The sequence below is a fragment of the Balaenoptera acutorostrata genome, chromosome 15, assembly GCF_949987535.1.
Source record: "Balaenoptera acutorostrata chromosome 15, mBalAcu1.1, whole genome shotgun sequence".
NCBI classification, from domain to species: domain Eukaryota; kingdom Metazoa; phylum Chordata; class Mammalia; order Artiodactyla; family Balaenopteridae; genus Balaenoptera; species Balaenoptera acutorostrata.
Window position 1 is genome coordinate 17,647,211 of NC_080078.1, and position 17,346 is coordinate 17,664,556.

Consider the following 17,346-nt stretch of genomic DNA (forward strand, 5'->3'; position numbering starts at 1 on the left):
CATCTAAGGGTGTCATTCTGGAAAAACAGCAGCTGATGACACTGACATTCTGTTTTTCCTTCTTTCATATCGTGCTGCGCTCTGCACTCCATTTTCTGCCTGTCTCCTCGGGGGCCTGGCCCCATCAATTATCTCCTCTCTCCAGAATCTTCAATCACTCCTTCCCCACTGGCATCTTCCCCTCTCTCTGCCTGCAGACATGCATAAATCTCTCCTACCTGAAAGAAAAAGGAAGCTGACCTGATCTTGGGGCTCCCTCCCACCACCGTCCTATTTTCTCCCTCCTTTCACCAAAGACACTGCATCCTCATCACCACTGCCTTCTCTCAACCCCCTGAAACTTGGCTCCTGTGTGCAGAGTTGTTGTTTTGCCCACCCAGACTCCACTTCTCCTTCTCCTAGGAACAAGATTCTGATTTTCCCCATCTTCAGTCCACGCAGATTAGGCAAACACTGACAGCATCCTTCCAAGCTGGGCTCATGAAAGGAACTACGGGGAGAGAGAGGGGCTCTCTTTAAATTGGCACTGCTGAGCTGGTAGGATGGAGGGGTGGAGTTGTTGGTGGCCATTTGCTACACCGTGTGGGGGGAGCCTGGCTGAGAATGAAGCCAACCTGGGGAACGTGAGCTGAGAGATGGAGAGTCCCGATGACAATCATTTGAGCCCCTGGATCCAGCTGTGCCTGAAGTCAAACCCTTTGTGGTTTTCTGTTCCTGGCATCCATAAGAGTCCTCTAATTCCCACAACCCTCCACTGAAGTGACTTTCTCCAAGTACACAATGACTCCAAGTACACAACCTTTTCTCAGTCCTCCTTCCCTGCTTGACATCCCAGGCAAGGCTCCTCCACTCAGCAGTCCCCCCTCCACCAGCTTAGGAGACATCATCCCTCCCTGGTTCTCCACTTCCCCGGCCAACAGCTCCTCTCTTTGTGTCATGGCGCCCTCCACTCCTCCCTGCACTCGAAGTCTGGTTGCGCCCAAACCCCTCAGCTCCATGCTGTCCTCTCCCAACACTGCCCTCATCCAGCTCCTGGCTCCCATGCAGGCCCTGCTCACTGACATCAGCCAAGTTCTGGCCTCTCTTCCTGGGGTACCATCTTCCAATTCCAAAGACCCCTTGGACGGTCCAGACATGTCCACTCTGTCACTTCAAACTCCGGGTACCTAAAATGGAGTTTGTCATCAACCCCTCTAGTTGGCATTATCTCTACTATATTGAGAATAAAGAAAATCTAACTCCTCACTGTGCCCCTAGGGCCCTGAGTGTGGGTCCCCAACTCCCAGCTGACTTCTCCAGCCCAGCCTCACAGCCTTCTCTCCACGAGCATCCCACTCCAGCCACGCCAGCCTTTCATTCCATGGACACAAGTCTCTCCTCGCCTCAGAGTCTTTGCCCTTACTTGCCCTCTGCCAGGAACGCTCTTCCCCCAGAGCCCCACTTCGCTGGCTCTTCTTGACACCCTCCTTCTTGGAGAGGCCTTTTCTGCCCTGTTCCCTGTTGCATCCCAGGGCCTGGCACAGAAGCTGGTGCTTGGAAGTGCTCAATAAGTGTGTGCCAGTAAAGGGACGGCTGGTTGGCGCCACTATCACGTGCCCCCTGTGCTCTGGGCTGGAAGCCGAGGGACTCCCCCTCCACCTGTCAGTTCTCCTGCACCTCCTGTCCTCTCCCCTCCTTCTCAGCTGTCATTAACAAGACCCCAGGAGTTCCTTCCATCCTTTCTTCCGGGCATGAGGCTTAACATCTGGCAGAAGGAACTTCCCATATGGATCATCATGACCTCAGTTTACTGTGATTTGATTTCCACTGACTGAAATGAATGGGCTGGGTTGGTCTGCAAGGGCAACCGAGGAGAAAGCACCAAAAGTCACGTGTCAGGGACTCAGCCTGCCTTTCTCTGCCGGGGTGTGCTAGAAAGGCAGGACTTGGCTTTCGTCCTGCATCTGCTTTCTGACCTATTCTCCCCGAGATGTACGTACGCCCTGGGTTTTAAAAGCAGAGAGGTATAGACTTTGTCTTGGACCTCTCAGATGAAACAGCAGGCTGGGGCCCACGTTTCCCTCTGTCACACATGACTCATTAGTCTTTGGGAGTTGGGAAACTGCTGGGATCGGTGCTTTGTCTTGTCTGTCAACATTCCTGCCAACAGATCTGAACCGACAACAGAAAGCTACTGCTTTAATCTGCAGTCCCCATGGTCTGGGAGGGACCAGTATGAGATGATGGGATTAAAGCTTCAAAACTACTCTTTGGTGGAGATTAATATGAACTGCAAAGTTCTGAATTTCAGTTTATAGAAATCACTGGCACCACTATGAGGTAGGCATTAATTGCTATTAAAATGGGAAGTGAAAAAGCATGTAGTGAGATGCAACAGAATCACGTTTATTCTAGGTGAACAGCCCTTTAGCCATAGCTGATTGGACTAGGAGTGGACACCTGACCCATGACAGCCAATCAGCTTCTGCCCTGAGACTCTGGAATTGCATTCTGGAGCTAGAGCTGGGAAATTTTCACTTTTGGACTGTGAAGCCATTTCCCGCCATGTGCACAGAGGAGGGGTGAGGAAGAGTGGACCTGCAAAGAAGCAGAGGCAGGGCCCAGCAGCCCTGGAGAGTCAGGGAGAAGCCTCCTCGGTGCCTACTGGCTTTCTGGTTCCTCCTTCAAATCCCATGTGATGCTTCCTGCCTTTGGGGGTCCAGGAGCTTCTCAAATAACACCCCTTTTTACTGCTCAAACTGGGCCAGTGAGATTTCATTCACCTGAAGCTAACTGACCCCTGATAAAGACACTTGCAAAATGCAGATGTCATTACAATGAGATACTTTGTTTAACAAAAGGATTTCCAGGCTCTATATTATGGTAAGAGCACGATTCCAGTCCCAGGGAGGATCGTGGGCAGTCATTCATTCTACAAGCACTGTTGGAGGGCTTGGCCCCCACCTTTCCTGAAGGGCATGGCTATGGGATTTGGCTCTATGTAATGGGCAATTTAAAATTTCTAAGCAACTTTCCTTTTTAGCACGACCAGCTTAACAAGCATGAAATCTCAGGGGCTCAGTTCTTAATGTGTGTTGAGCTAAGCAGTGAAATGCCTGGAAGGAAATTAAAGCGAGACAAAGTCTTCTGAACATGGACAAGTTAGAAAAATGCCCATCACCTCATAACTCCCAGAGGTTCTTTGGGTCTGTTTACCAGGAAGGTTTGGAATTGCCTAGCTCTTCTGGGGCAGGTGGCTGATGACAGCTGGGGAAACAGGGCACTGTAGGGTAGTAGTTCGAAGCACGGATGCTGGAGCAGGACTGCCTGGGTTCAAACCCTGCTCTAACCCTTATTGGCTGTGTGACCTGAGGAAGTTACTTAAACCTCACATTTTCTTTTCTCTTTTTTAATCATATAACTTTCAGGTGCACTGCATTGTCATTCAACATCTGTATACACTACAAAGTGATCACCACCATAAATCTAGCTCCTATCCATCACCATACAGTTGACCTCCTTCATCCATTTCACCCACACCACAAATGCCTTCTCCTCTGGTAGCCACTAATCTGCTCTCCATATCTATTAATTTGTCTTTGTTTTATTTTGTTTATTAGATTCCACATATTAGTGAAGTCATCGGTATTTGTCTTTCTCTGACTTATTTTACTTAGCATAATACCCTCAAGGTCCACCCATGTTGTTGCAAATGGCAGGATTTCACTCTTTTTTATGGCTGAGAAGTATGACATTGTATGTATATTATTCCATGTATATATATACTATATATATATGTATATATATACCACATCTTTTTTATTCATTCATCAGTGGACACTTAGGTTTTTTCCATATCTTGTCTCTTGTAAATAATGCTGCAATGAACATGGGGGTGCATATATCTTTTCAAATTAGTATTTTCATGTTCTTCAGATAAATACCCAGAAGTGGTATAGCTGGGTCATATAGCAGTTCTATTCTTAATATTTTAAGATATCTCCATATTGTTTTCCATAGTGGCTGCACCAATTTACAATCTTGCCAACAGTGTACAAGCATTCCCTTTTCTCCACATCCTCTCCAACATTTATTATTTCTTGTCTTGTTAATAGTAGCCATTCTAACAGGTGTGATGGGACATTGCCTTGTCGTTTTGATTTGCATCTCCCTGATAATTAGTGATATTGAACATCTTTTCTTGTGCTTGTTGGCCATCTGTATGTCTTCTTTGGAAAAATGTCTATTCAGACCCTCTTCCCACTTTTAAATCTGTTTGTTTGTTTTTTGTTGTTGAGTTGTATGAGTTCTTTATATATTTTGGATATTAACCCCTTAAAAGATATATGATTTGAGAATATCTTCTCCCATTCGGTAGGTTGCCTTTTCATTTTGAGGATGGTTTCCTTTACTGTACATAACCTTTTCTGTTTGATGTAGTCCCATTTATTTATTTATGCTTTTGTTTCTCTTGCCTTTGGAGTCAGATCCACAAAAACATTTCTAAGGCTGATGTCAATAAGGTTATTGCCTATGTTTTCTTCTAGGAATTTTATGGTTTCAGGTCTTATATTCAAGTCTTTAATCCATTTTGAGTTAATTTTCGTGTATGGTGTAAGATAGTGGTCTAGTTCCATCCTTTTGCATGTGGCTGTCCAGTTTTCCCAACACAATTTATGGAAGAGACTGTCCTTTCTCCATTCTATGTCTTTGCTCCTTTGTCATTGATTAATAGTCCATATGTGCATGGGTTTATTTCTGGGCTCTCAATTCTATTCCATTGATCTGTGTGTCTCTTTTTGTGCCAGTATCATACTGTTTTGATCACTATAGCTTTGTAGTATAATTTAAAATCAGGGAGCATGATATCTCCAGCTTTGTTCTTCTTTCTCAAGATGCTTTTGGCTATTTGGGATCTTTTGTGGTTCTATATACATTTTAGAATTATTTGTTCTAGTTCTGTGAAATACACCACTGGAATTTTGATAAAGATTGCATTATATCTATAGATTGTTTTAGTAGTATGGTATGGACATTTTAACAATATTAATTCTTCCAATCCATGAGCAAGGAATATCTTTCATTTTGTGTGTGTGTGTCTTCTTTAATTTCTTTCATCAGTGTCTTACAGCTTTCAGTGTACAAGTCTTTAACCTCCTTGGTTAAATTTATTCCTAGGTATTGTTTCTTTTTGATGCAATTGTAAACGGGATTGTTTTCTTTACTTCTCTTTCTGATAGTTCATTATTAGTGTATAGAAATGCCACATATTTCTGTATATTGATTTTGTATCCTGCAGTTTTACTGAATTCATTTATTAGTTATAACAGTTTTTTGATGGAGTCTTTACGGTTTTCTATATATAGTATCATGTCATCTGCAAATAGTGAGTTTTATTTCTTCCGTTCTGATTTGGATGATTTTTATTTCTTTTTCTTGCCGAATTGCTGTGGCTAGGACTTCCAATGTTGAATGAAAGTGGTGAGAGTGTGCATCCTTGTCTTGTTCCTGATCTCTTAGAGGTAACCCTTTCAGCTTTTCACCATTGAGTATGATGTTAGCTGTGAGTTTGTCACATATGGTCTTTATTATGTTGAGGTATGTTCCCTCTATACCAACGATGTTGAGAATTTTTATCATAAGTAAATGTCGAATTTTGTCAAAAGCATTTTTAAAATCTATTGAGATAATCATATGATTTGTATTCTTCAATTTTGTTGTATCATGTTGATTGATTTGTGGATATTGAACCATCTTTGCATCCCTGGAATAAATCCCACTTATTCATGGTGTATGAGACTTTTAATGTATTGTTGGATTAGGTTTGCTCATATTTTGTTGAGAATTTCTGCATGTATGTTCATCAGTGATATTGGCCTGTAATTTTTTTTTTTTTTTTTTGTGATGTCCTTGTCCAGTTTTGGTATCAGGGTAATGCTGGCTTCATAAAATATGTTTGGAAGGTTTCCCTCCTCTTCAATTTTTTGGAAGCATTTGAAAAGACTAGGTATTAAATCTTCTTTGAGTGTTTTGTAGAATTCACCAGTGAAGCCGTCTGGTCCTGGACTTTTGTTTGTTGGAAGATTTTTGATTACTTTTTCAATCTGCTTACTAGTAATTGGTCTATTTAAATTTTCTATTTCTTCATGATTCAGTCTTAGAAGATTGTTTGTTTCTAGGAATTTATCCATTTCTTCTAGGTTGCCCAATTTATTGGCATATAATTGTTCATAGTAGTCTCTTACGATCCTTTGTATTTGTGTGGTATTAGTTGTAACTTCTCTTTCATTTCTGATTTTATTTATTTGAGACCTCTCTCTTTTTCTCTTGGTTAGTCTAGCTAAAGGTTTGTCAACTACATTTATCTTTTCAAAGAATCAGCTCTTAGTTTCACTGATTTTTTTCTATTTTATTTTAGTCTCTACTTCATTTATTTCTGCTCTGATCTTTATTATTGCCTTCATCTACTAATTCTGGGCTTCATTTGTTCTTCTTTTTCTAGTTCCTTTAGGTGTTAAGTTAGATTGTTTATTGGGAATTTTTCTTATTTCTTGAGGTAGGTCTGTATTGCTATGAACTTCCCTCTCAGAACCACTTTTGTTGTATCCCACAGATTTTGGTATGTTGTATTTCTGTTTTCATTTGTCTCCAGGTATTTTTTGTTTCTCCTTGATTTCTTCAATGCCTCCCCCCTGCAGTTGTTTTGTAGCATGTTGTTTAATCTTCATGTGTGGTTTTTCCCATTTTTTTCTTGTGATTGATTTCTAGTTTCATACCATTGTAGTTGGAGAAGATTCTTGATATGATTTAAATCTTCTTGAATTTATTGAGACTTGTTTTGTGACCTAACATGTCATCTATCCTGGAGAATGTTCCATGTGCACTTGAGAAGAATGTATGTTCTGCTGCTTTTGAATGGAATATTTGGTATATATCTGTTAATCCCATCTGCTATAATGTGTTGCTTAAGTCTGATGTTTCCTTATCAATTTTCTGTCTGGATGATTTATCCATTGAGGTAAGTAGGGTGTTAAAGTCCCCTACTATTACTGTATTGCTTTCAATTTCTCTAAGTCCATCAATATTTGCTTTATATATTTCGGTGCTCCTATGTTGGGTGCACATACATTTATAAATGTTATAACTTCTTGTTGCATCGACTCCTTTATCATTATGTAATGCCCTTCTTTGTCTTTTATTATAGCCTTGTTTTAAAGTCTATTTTGTCTGATATAAGAATAGCTACTCCAGCTTTCTTTTCATTTCACTTGCATGGAATATCTTTTTCTATCCCTTCAGTGTGTGTCCTTACTTCTGAAATGAGCTTCTTGTAGGCAGCATATAGATGAGTGTCTTTTTCTTTTAATCCATTAAGCCACTCTCTATCTTTTGATTGGCGAATTTAGCCCATTTAAAGTAATTATTGTTAAGTATGTAATTACTGCCATTTTGTGAATTGTTTTCTGGCTGTTTTTATAGTTCTTCTCTGTTCCTTTCTTTTTCTTTTCTCATTTCCCTTATGTTTTGGTGGCTTTCTTCAGTGCTATATTTAGATTCCTTTCTCATTTTCTTTTGTGTATTTACTGTGAGTTTTTTCCTTGTGGTTACCATGAGGATCACATATGCCATCCTAGGTAAGCTGCAGTCTGTTTTAAGTTGGTAGCAACTTAAATCTGAACACATTCCGAAGCTTTGTCTTTCTACTCCCCCTCCACACATTTTATACTTTGATGACAAGTACTACATCTTTTTATTTTATGTATCCCTTAACAAACTATTGTAATTTTAGTTAATTTTAACATTTTTGCCTTTTAACCTTCAAGCTTGCTTTATAATTGATTTTTGAAAATAAATAAATAAATAAATAAATTTATTTATTTATTTATGGCTGCGTTGGGTCTTCGTTGCTGCGCGCAGGCTTTCTCTAGTTGTGGTGAGCGGGGGCTACTCTTTGTTGCGGTGCATGGGCTTCCCATTGTGGTGACTTCTCTTTGTTGTGGATCATGGGCCCTAGAGCACGTAGGCTTCAGTAGTTGTGGCACGTGGGCTCAGTAGTTGTGGCTCACCGGCTCTAGAGCACAGGCTCAGTAGTTGTGCACAGACTTAGTTGCTCCACGGCATGTGGGATCTTCCTGGATCAGGGCTTGAACCCGTGTCCCCTGCATTGGCAGGCGGATTCTTAACCACTGCACCACCAGGGAAGTCGTGCTTTATAACTGATTGATCCACTACTTTTATTATATATTTACCTTTGCCAGTAAGACTTTTACATTTGTATGTTTTCATATTATTAATTAGTGTCATTTATTTTCAGTTTAAAGGAGTACTTTAACATTTCTTGTAGGGCCAGTTTAGTGGTGATAAACTCCTTCAGCTTTTGCTTACCTGGGAAACTCTTAATCTCTCCTTCAATTCTGAATGATAAACTCGCTGGGCAGAGAATTCTCACTGGAAGTTTTTTTCTTTCAGCACTTGGAATATGTCATGCCATTCCCTTCTGGCCTGTAAAGTTTATGCTGAAAAAAATCTGCTGACAGCCTTAAAGGGATTTCCTTGTATGTCACAAGTTGTTTTTCTTTTGCTGCTTTTAGGATTCTCTTTTTATCCTTAACTTTTACCATTTTAATTATAATGTGTCTTGGTGGGTGTCTCTTTGGGTTCATCTTATTCAGAACTCTCTCGGCTTCCTGGATGTCTGTTTCCTTCCCCAGGGAAATTTTCAGCCACTATTCCTTCAAATAATTTTTCTTGCCCTTCCTCTCTTCTCCTTCTGGGAGCCTATAATATGAATGTTATTCTGCTTGATGTCCCAAAGGTCCCTTAAAATATCTTTATTTTTTTTTTAATTCTTTTTTCATTATGCTGCTCTGTCTGGGTGAGTTCCATTGCTTTGTCTTCCAGCTTGCTGATTTGTTTTTCTACCTCATCCAATCTGCTGTTGAACCCCTCTAGTGTATTTCTCAGTTCAGTTATAATTTGTGTGATACTTTCTTATATTTTCTATCTCTTTGTTGTTCTCACCATGTTTGTCCATTCTTCTCCCAAGTTCTATGAGCATCATTTGACCATTATTTTGAGCTTTTTATCAGGTAGACTGATTATCTCTGTTTTGTTTAGTTCTTTTTCTGTGGTTCTGTCTTGTTCTTTCGATAGGAATATATTCCTCTGTTTCCTCATTTTGCCTAATTTTCTGTGTTTGTTTCTATACATTAAGTAAATCGACTACCTCTCTTGGTCTTGAAGGAGTGGCCTTATGTAGGAGACGTCCTGTGGGGCTCAGAAATGCAATCATGCCTGGCCACCAGAGCCAGGTCCTCAAGCAGTGTCCCCTTATGGGTTGCGTGCACCCTCTTGTTGTGGCAGGGTCATGGATGCTGCTGCCATGCATTGGTGGGCAGGGCTGGCCCCTGGAAAGACTGCAATGCTGGCCACAGTGGCTGATGGGTTCTAGTGGGCGGGGTTATCACATAGTCAGCTGTGAGGCCTGGCTGAGGTGCAGGGGTGGGTGGGGCTCTAAGTGGGGTGTGCCGACTGGTGCTAACAGACTAGAGGGAGAATTCCAAAATGGCACCCACCAGCATTGGAATCAGCAAGGTAGCCTGAGACTGGAAAAATGGCTCCCTCCAGTTTCTCAGTCCCCAGAGAGCATCCCAACTCGTTCCTGCCTCTCCAGCAGATGCTTCAAGATTAGCAGGTGGGTCCCATCCACCTATGGCTCATGCACTTTTCAGTCTGGTGTTTTTGTGCTGGTTTTCAGGTGGAGTGAGTGTGAGTGTGAGTGTGCCCTTTAAAAGCTAGCTTTCCATTCTCTGCAGTTCTTTAGTTTTGAGTGTATTCCCCATTGGTTTTCAAAGCCAGATGTTTTGGGGTCTCATCTCTCTTGTGCAGGATCTAAGGACTGGGGTGCCTGATGTGAAGCTCAAATCCTTCAATCCCCAGGGACAGTAACTGTACCTGTGTAATCCCTCCCATCTGTGGACTGTCACACCTGGGGTGTGGTTTTTCTCCTTAATGAGATCATCTCTCTGCCTCTCTTATCTGCCTTGATGCTGCCCTTTTACCCTTTCTTGTGGAGACTCTGTTCATCCAGTTTTCAGGTCCTTTTCAGAGGGAATTAGTCTACACGTAGATGTAGTTTTGTTGTGTCCATTGAGAGGAGCTGAGTTCAGGATCTTCCTCTGCCACCATCCTGAACCTCCCATCTCACCCTGCTTTCTTACCTCACATTTTCTTTATCTGTAAAATGGGACTGGTATGAGGATTAAATGAACCCGTTTGAGTAACGTGCCCAAATGACAGCCTGGCTTACTGCAAACATGCCATGCATCTAGCCATTGCAGTTCCTTCTTTCCATGATTCCTCCCACACTGCAGAAGACCCACCATGAGTCAGGCACCTGGGTCCTGGGAACCCCAACACAAATAAGACGTAGTCCCTGCCCCCAAAGAGCTTCTCGGTTCTGTTCTCCCACTCTGCTCTCCTCCCTGATACCCAGTCTCAGGGTTAAGTCTTGGTGGGGGTGGGCAGCAGAATCTGTAAGGCTGGGGAACCAGAAGGGGAAGCTCTGCCTGGGAGAAGGGAGCCAGCTGCTCACCATGGAAAGGCACTCAAGAGTCTGAGGGACTTGCTCTGCCCTAAGTAACATCAAGGGTCTGAAAGAGGCCACAAACTCTTCACATTTCTATGTGTAGACTCTGGCTAAATGCAGGCCTTTGGGGTCTGTCCAGTAGACAGTAATAGTGCAGATGCTAATGTAATTCACTAAAAATATATACATTGGTTTCACATACAGATACACCAAGAGGCAGAGTCACAGAATGGGGATGACGATGATGATGATGATGATGATGATGATGATGATGACGACAATAATAATAATAAATAGCAGCAGCTAACGTCTGTTGGGTGCTCTTATGTCCCAGGCACAGTGCCAAATGCTGCACATGTAGGATCTCATTTGATCCTCCCAGCCCCTCGTGAGTTGGATATTACTGGTGTCCTTATAAACGAGGAAACTGAGGCTCAGGGGGATTTCAGAACTTGCCCACAGTGTGGGTTGGCAGTGGGGAACCAGGATACATGCCCAGTCAGTTTGACTCCAGGGCTTCTGCTCCTGTGTGGTAGGGGGTGGGGATAAACTCAGAGGATCTAGAGGTAGGTAGGTAGGCTTCTGCTCCTGCCTTGGTAGGTCCAGGAGCTCTGTGGACAATAAAGGATGTAGAAGCTAGTGTTGAAATAATGGCCACCACTTCTGGAGCACTTTCCACATGCCAGGCTCTGGTCAATATTTTGAAGCTATCATCTCATTCATTTTTCACAACACTGTGGGGCGTGGGGGTTCATTCCCATTTCACAGATGAAGATGCTGAGGCTCAGAAAGTGGAAATGCCCAGTTCTATAGGACCCAGTCTAGAGGTCCCAGACCTATAAGTAGCAGAGCTTGAATTCATATGATTTGACTCCTTGTTGCTATGCTACACTCCATCCCAGTAGCCAAATCTGAGGGCAAATATTCAGTAACCCAGCCATTGGCACCTCCTTTCGGATCTCTTAGAGATAATCTACTGTAAAGTTCACAAAGCAGGTGAATCCTGCTAGCAGATGTATATATATATTTTTTGACCCACACAGTGGTTTAAAAATAATCTCCATCAGTTGCCCATGTTGAAAAACAAGAATATTCTACAATTTTGATTTCTCTTGATAAAAGGAAAAGGGAGATCTGGCATACTGGTCTTGTATTCCTGAATGCCATAGTCCTCACCATTCCCTATAGTCCTTCCAACCCCCAGGCAAGAATTGATTGCTATTTTTCATCACACTTGTATTATTTTTCTAATGGTATGGTTAAGAAAAAGTGAAGTTCTTAGAGACCAACGTCTCCATCAGAGGTGGGATAACAGTCTAGATTGGAAAAGCCACGTTTTGCAAGAAAAATGGACAAAGGAACGTATCTTGGAGGTAATGACAAATATATCTATGCGTTTAACATGCAAAGTGTGCCTTGCCCATTTCACTCACTGCTGCCACCCCTGTGGCCCCTGAGACAGGGAATTTGTGACCCTTAGTTGAGAAGAACCCACTTGCTTTGCAGATGAGGAAACTGAGGTCCAGGGAGCAAAATGGCTTCATGCCAATCAGTGGCCCTGGCTCAGGTGACATGGCCCCGAGTCAGACTGCTTCCCAAGCTTACCTCTGCTGTCTGGCTGGCCATCACCATGACTGTTGCTGAGGGCGTCCTTCCTCAGGCCCCTCCTCCCACTAGCAGGGTGCTCCCTGTGGGAGGGTTGGTTAAAGATGTTGAAGTCATCACCGCAGACTCTGGGGGTCGCTCTCTGAGCTCTCTCGCTGGCGATGACATTCCAGCTGCTTGCCCGCCCTTGCTCACGCCTGGGGCCTTTATCTCCGGCCTCGGTCTCTCCAGGCCCCTCACGGATGATATCCTCTGATGGAAGCCTGCCTCTCCAGTCCAGCGGCTTCTCCGGACTCAGCCAGAGGGGTTTTGACTTCGGGCCTCCCTGCTTCCTGCCTTTCCCTGCAGGAGAAGGTTGTAACCAGGATGGGGTTTTCCCTGGAGGCTCAGAGACTTTTCTGCCCATAAGGTTTTCCAGCTGTTGGATCAGCGAGAGCTCCTGGTCAAGAGGAGGAGGGCATTCCGCAGGGGAGGAGTGGGGAGGGACACTGGGCATGCCACCCGGAGAGGATGGTGCGGCTAAAAAGCTGCACTCTTCCTCTAACTTGGACAAATTGTCTTTCATGCAGTCAGGAGAATTCATCCTTCCACCAAATAAATTTCCTTGTGAAGAAACCTTCACATCCGCTGCTGCTCCAGCTGGCTGCGAGTAACTGACGCCGAGCTCCTCGTCCCCATCGGTGCTGTTCCTCTCGCGGGCACCTTTGCTTTCTTCTGAGTGGGCAGCAACGTTGTTTTCCATTCTCTCATTTTGCAGGCCCACCAGGATGCTCTGTGGGGCCTCCTCACCTCCTTTGTCTAAGTTGCCATCAAAGATGAGTTTTTTGTTGACATAAAGCTTCACGTTTTTGGCCCCAATGTCAAGATCCTGAAAACACAAAATTTCACAAAATGAAGATGCGTGGCATCGGACTGATGTATCAGATTTTGAAAGGAGCAGATGAAAAAGACAAATGTGGGACGCTGGAAACGTGAGCTTTCTGAGACTACAGCACTGGGGCTGTTAAATCAGACTCCTTTTCATTTCCGCGCAAAGGGTTACATATGTTATAAATCAAAGGACTTTCACAAAGAGGCGGCCTCCATCGCCGTCTTCGTCATCATTACCTCCTGCTGGGACACATGTAACAGCCTGCTAATTGGTCTCCCTGCTTCCTGTCTCTTGCTCCTCCGACCTCAGCTTCACATTGCCACCCGTGTTAGTTTTCTACAAGAGCAGATCTGGCCCAGTCACATCCCTTTGTGAAATTCTTCATGTTTTTTTCACTGCCTGTAGCAGGGTTCTTTAAAGTATGGTTCCTGGGCCTCCTGCGTCAGAAAAGCTTGGCAGGCACATAAAATGCAGATGCCCTAGGTTCCATGGGTGCCATATTTTGGGGGCCCTGAGAGCAGAGCCTGAGACGAGGATTTGAGTGCAGGGAGCTTATCAGCAGGTGCTCCTAAGAGGGAGAGTCAGGTAGGGCAGGTGAAAACCCAAAAAGGTTTTGGGGCTGGTCACTGCTGTGGGGAACTGGGGCTCCATCCAGCTGGGACACTGTCAGGGACCAGCAGAATGCATCCCAGAAGTGTCCCTCCAAAGGCGGGAGGTTGGGTGCTTATCCACTGACTCCCTTCCCTGCTGTTGATGGCTGCCCCTGGGGACACTGACTCCCCGCCATGACCACAGGCTAAGCCCTCTAGAGGCTTCGGCAAAAGGACCCAAGCAGAAGGGCTTAGAGCCTGGAATCGCTGGAAGTGGTGCCCAGTTGGCACTCCCGGGACTGTCCCAACGCAGCTGTGGCCACAAGTGGAGGGGAGCCCAGAGGATGCGGTGTGGGCGCTGCACTTGTGTGGAGAACACCAGGCCCATGAGATGAATTCCGAACCCCTCAGCATGATGTACAGTAACCTTCACAAAAGGGTCCCTGCTAGCCTTCTGTCTCCTCCTCTCCCAGCACATGTGCCCCGGATCAGGCAGGTGTTCAACGCTTCTTGGGTCATACTTAAAATTAGGGGGCTTCCGTGGTGGCGCAGTGGTTAAGAATCCACCTGCCAATGCAGGGGACACGGGTTTGAGCCCTGGTCCGGGAAGATCCCACATGCCGTGGAGCAACTAAGCCCGTGCACCACAACTACTGAGCCCGCATGCCACAACTACTGAAGCCTGTGTGCCTAGAGCCTGTGCTCCGCAACAAGAGAAGCCACTGTAATGAGAAAGCCTTGCACCACAATGAAGAGTAGCCTCCGCTTGCTGCAACTAGAGAAAGCCCGTGCACAGCAAAGAAGACCCAACGCAGCCAAAAAAAAAAAAGAAAAAAAAGAAAAGAAAAAAAAATCAAATAACACCTCCTCCTGCTACTGCCTTATTTGGCCATACCTCTTTACACAAAAACATTTTTAATAAACAGCTTTCTCAAGGAATATAATACATACCTCATACAGTAAACTGTACATGTTTAAAGCATACAACTTAATGGATAAAGAAGATGTGATATATATATATATATATATATATATATATATATACACATACACAATGGATATTACTCAGCCATAAAAAAAGCATGAAATAATGCCATTTGCAGCAACATGGATGGACCTACAGATGATCATACTAAGTCAAGTAAGACAGAGAAAGACAAATATCATGTGATATTGCTTATATGTGGAATCTAAAAGAAAGATACAAATGAACTTATTTACAAAACAGAAATAGACCCACATTCATAGAAAATAAATTTATGGTTACCAAAGGGGAAAGGGAGGGATAAATTAGGAGCTTGGGATTAGCAGATACACACTCCTAAGTATAAAATAGATAACCAACAAGGATCTACTTATAGCACAGGGAACTATATTCAATATTTTGTGATAACCTCTAAGTGAAAAGAATCTGCAAAGGATATATATATATATACACACACATATATATATAACTATATATAACTGAATCACTGTGCTATACACCTGAAACTAACACAACATTGTAAATCAACTATACTTCAATAAAAAAAAAAAAGCATGCTACTTGATAAGTTCTAACACATGTACACCCATGATCGAGGTAATGAACACACCTATCACCCATGAGGTTTCCTCGTACCCCTACGTAATCCCTGCCACCCTATCTTTTTCCCCCACCCCGAGCCAACCACCCATCAGCCTTCTGTCACTATAGATTACTTTGCATTTTCTAGAATTTTTCTATAAAAGGCATCACACACTATGAACTTTTTGGGGCCTGGCTTCTTTCACTCAGCATAATAACTCTTGAGATTCATCCATGTTGTGTAAATGAGTAGTTTTATTCCTTCTTATTGCTGGGATGCCCCACAATCTGTTTGTCCACCTTTACAGCAAACTCTAAGAGTCACAGTCACAGCTGCGTCTCCTGCCCGCTGGCCTTTGCCTGCTCCTCTACACGAACCCACCCTGCCAAGGGTGCCAGAAACTGGGTCACAGAACTTCCCTGTTTGCCTGGACGATTCTGTTGATTCCTGTTGCCCTAGTCTATCACTCATAGAGCCTTCTTTTCACTCTCAAGGGTGCCCTGGTTTGGACAATCAGTTTTAGGGTCCAGCAGGGGATCAGAACCACCGGGAAGTTCTCCGTTCTCAGGTAGGCTGTCCTCCTGCCCCCCCTGCTCTCACCGCAGCCCAGGCTCCCCGCTGTTGCTCCTCTTCAGCTGGGCCTTGACCGGTTGGGCTGGTCCCCAGCCTCCCGATTTTCCTGCACCCTCTCACTAGGGGGGTCCCACTCAGGCCCAGGGCCCTAACTATCATTCTCTCATTGGTGACTCCTGACTATTTAATTTTATTTTATTATTGAAGTATAGGTGATTTACTATGTTGTTTCAGTTTCAGATGTACAGCAAAGTGATTCCGTTTTATATATGTGTATACATATATTCTTTTCCATATTCTTTTCCATTATGGTTTTTTTTCTTAATAAATTTTATTTATTTATTTATACTTTTGGCTGCATTGGGTCTTTGTTGCTGTGCATGGGCTTTCTCTAGTTGTGGCGAGCGGGGGCTTCTCTTTGTTGCAGAGTACGGGCTCTAGGTGCACGGGCTTCAGTAGTTGTGGCATGTGGGTTGAGTAGTTGTGGCTCACGGTCTCTAGAGTGCAGGCTCAGTAGTTGTGGCGCACGGGCTTAGTTGCTCCGCGGCATGTGGGATCTTCCAGGACCAGGGATCGAACCCGTGTCCCCTGCATTGGCAGGCGGATTCTTTTTTTTTTTTTTTTTTTTGGCAGGCGGATTCTTAACCACTGCGTCACCAGGGAAGTCCCTTCCATTATGTTTTACTGCAAGATATTGAATATAGTTCTTTGTGCTATATAGTAGGTCTTTGTTGTTTATCTATTTTAAATATAGTAGTTTGTATCTGCTAATCCCTAACTCCTAATTTATCCTCCCTCACCCCCTTTCCCCCTTGGTAACCATAAGTTTGTTTTCTATGTCTGTGAGTCTGTTTCTATTTTGTGAATAAGTTCATTTGTATCATTTTTTAGATTCCACATATAAGTGATATACGATATTTGTCTTTCTCTGTCTGATTTACTTCACTTAGTATGATAATCTCTAGGTCCATCCATGTTGCTGCAAATGGAATTATTTTTGTCCTTTTTTATGGCTGAGTAGTATTCCATTGTATATATGTACCACATCTTCTTTATCCATTCATTTGTCAGTGGACATTTAGGTTGCTTCCATGTCTTGGCTATTGTGAATAATGCCAATGAACACTGGATTCCTGACTATTTCAATCTCCAATCCTGACCTCTCCATCCAGCCCACAGTGACCACATGACCTCTCTTCTTGGATATCTAACAGGTGTCTCAACCTTAACAGGCCCCAAACAGAATGATCAACCCACTCTTCCCAAAACTTGTCTTCTTTCATCTCAAAAGTGGTCCTGCTGTTCAACCAGCTGCCCCAAACCTAGGAGTCCTTGAGTCTTCTTGCTGTCTCACTCACACATCCAATCCATCAGAAGCCCTGCGGCTCTACCTCTAAAACCCCTCTGGAATCTGACCTCTTCTCCCTGAATGGCGGCCGCCTCCTAGCCCGGGCCACAGTCATCTCTCCTGGAGACAACAACCGTATCCTCCTAAGTGCTCTCTGCGTTTCCACTCTGCACCGTCACCCACCCACCCCCACCCCACCCCCGGCACACACACTTCGTTTCCAG

At 43.8% G+C, this 17,346-nt stretch overlaps 1 protein-coding gene across 2 annotated transcripts in view; it reads right to left on the minus strand.

The window, feature by feature from the left end:
- KATNIP (katanin interacting protein) overlaps nucleotides 1–17,346 on the minus strand; it is a 194,929-nt gene that overhangs the window by 30,277 nt on the left and 147,306 nt on the right. For both annotated transcript variants that reach the window (XM_057528396.1, XM_057528397.1), the window contains exon 15: nucleotides 12,173–13,040. In XM_057528396.1, the coding sequence (XP_057384379.1) occupies nucleotides 12,173–13,040 (868 nt within the window). The remainder of the gene's footprint in view (nucleotides 1–12,172; nucleotides 13,041–17,346) is intronic.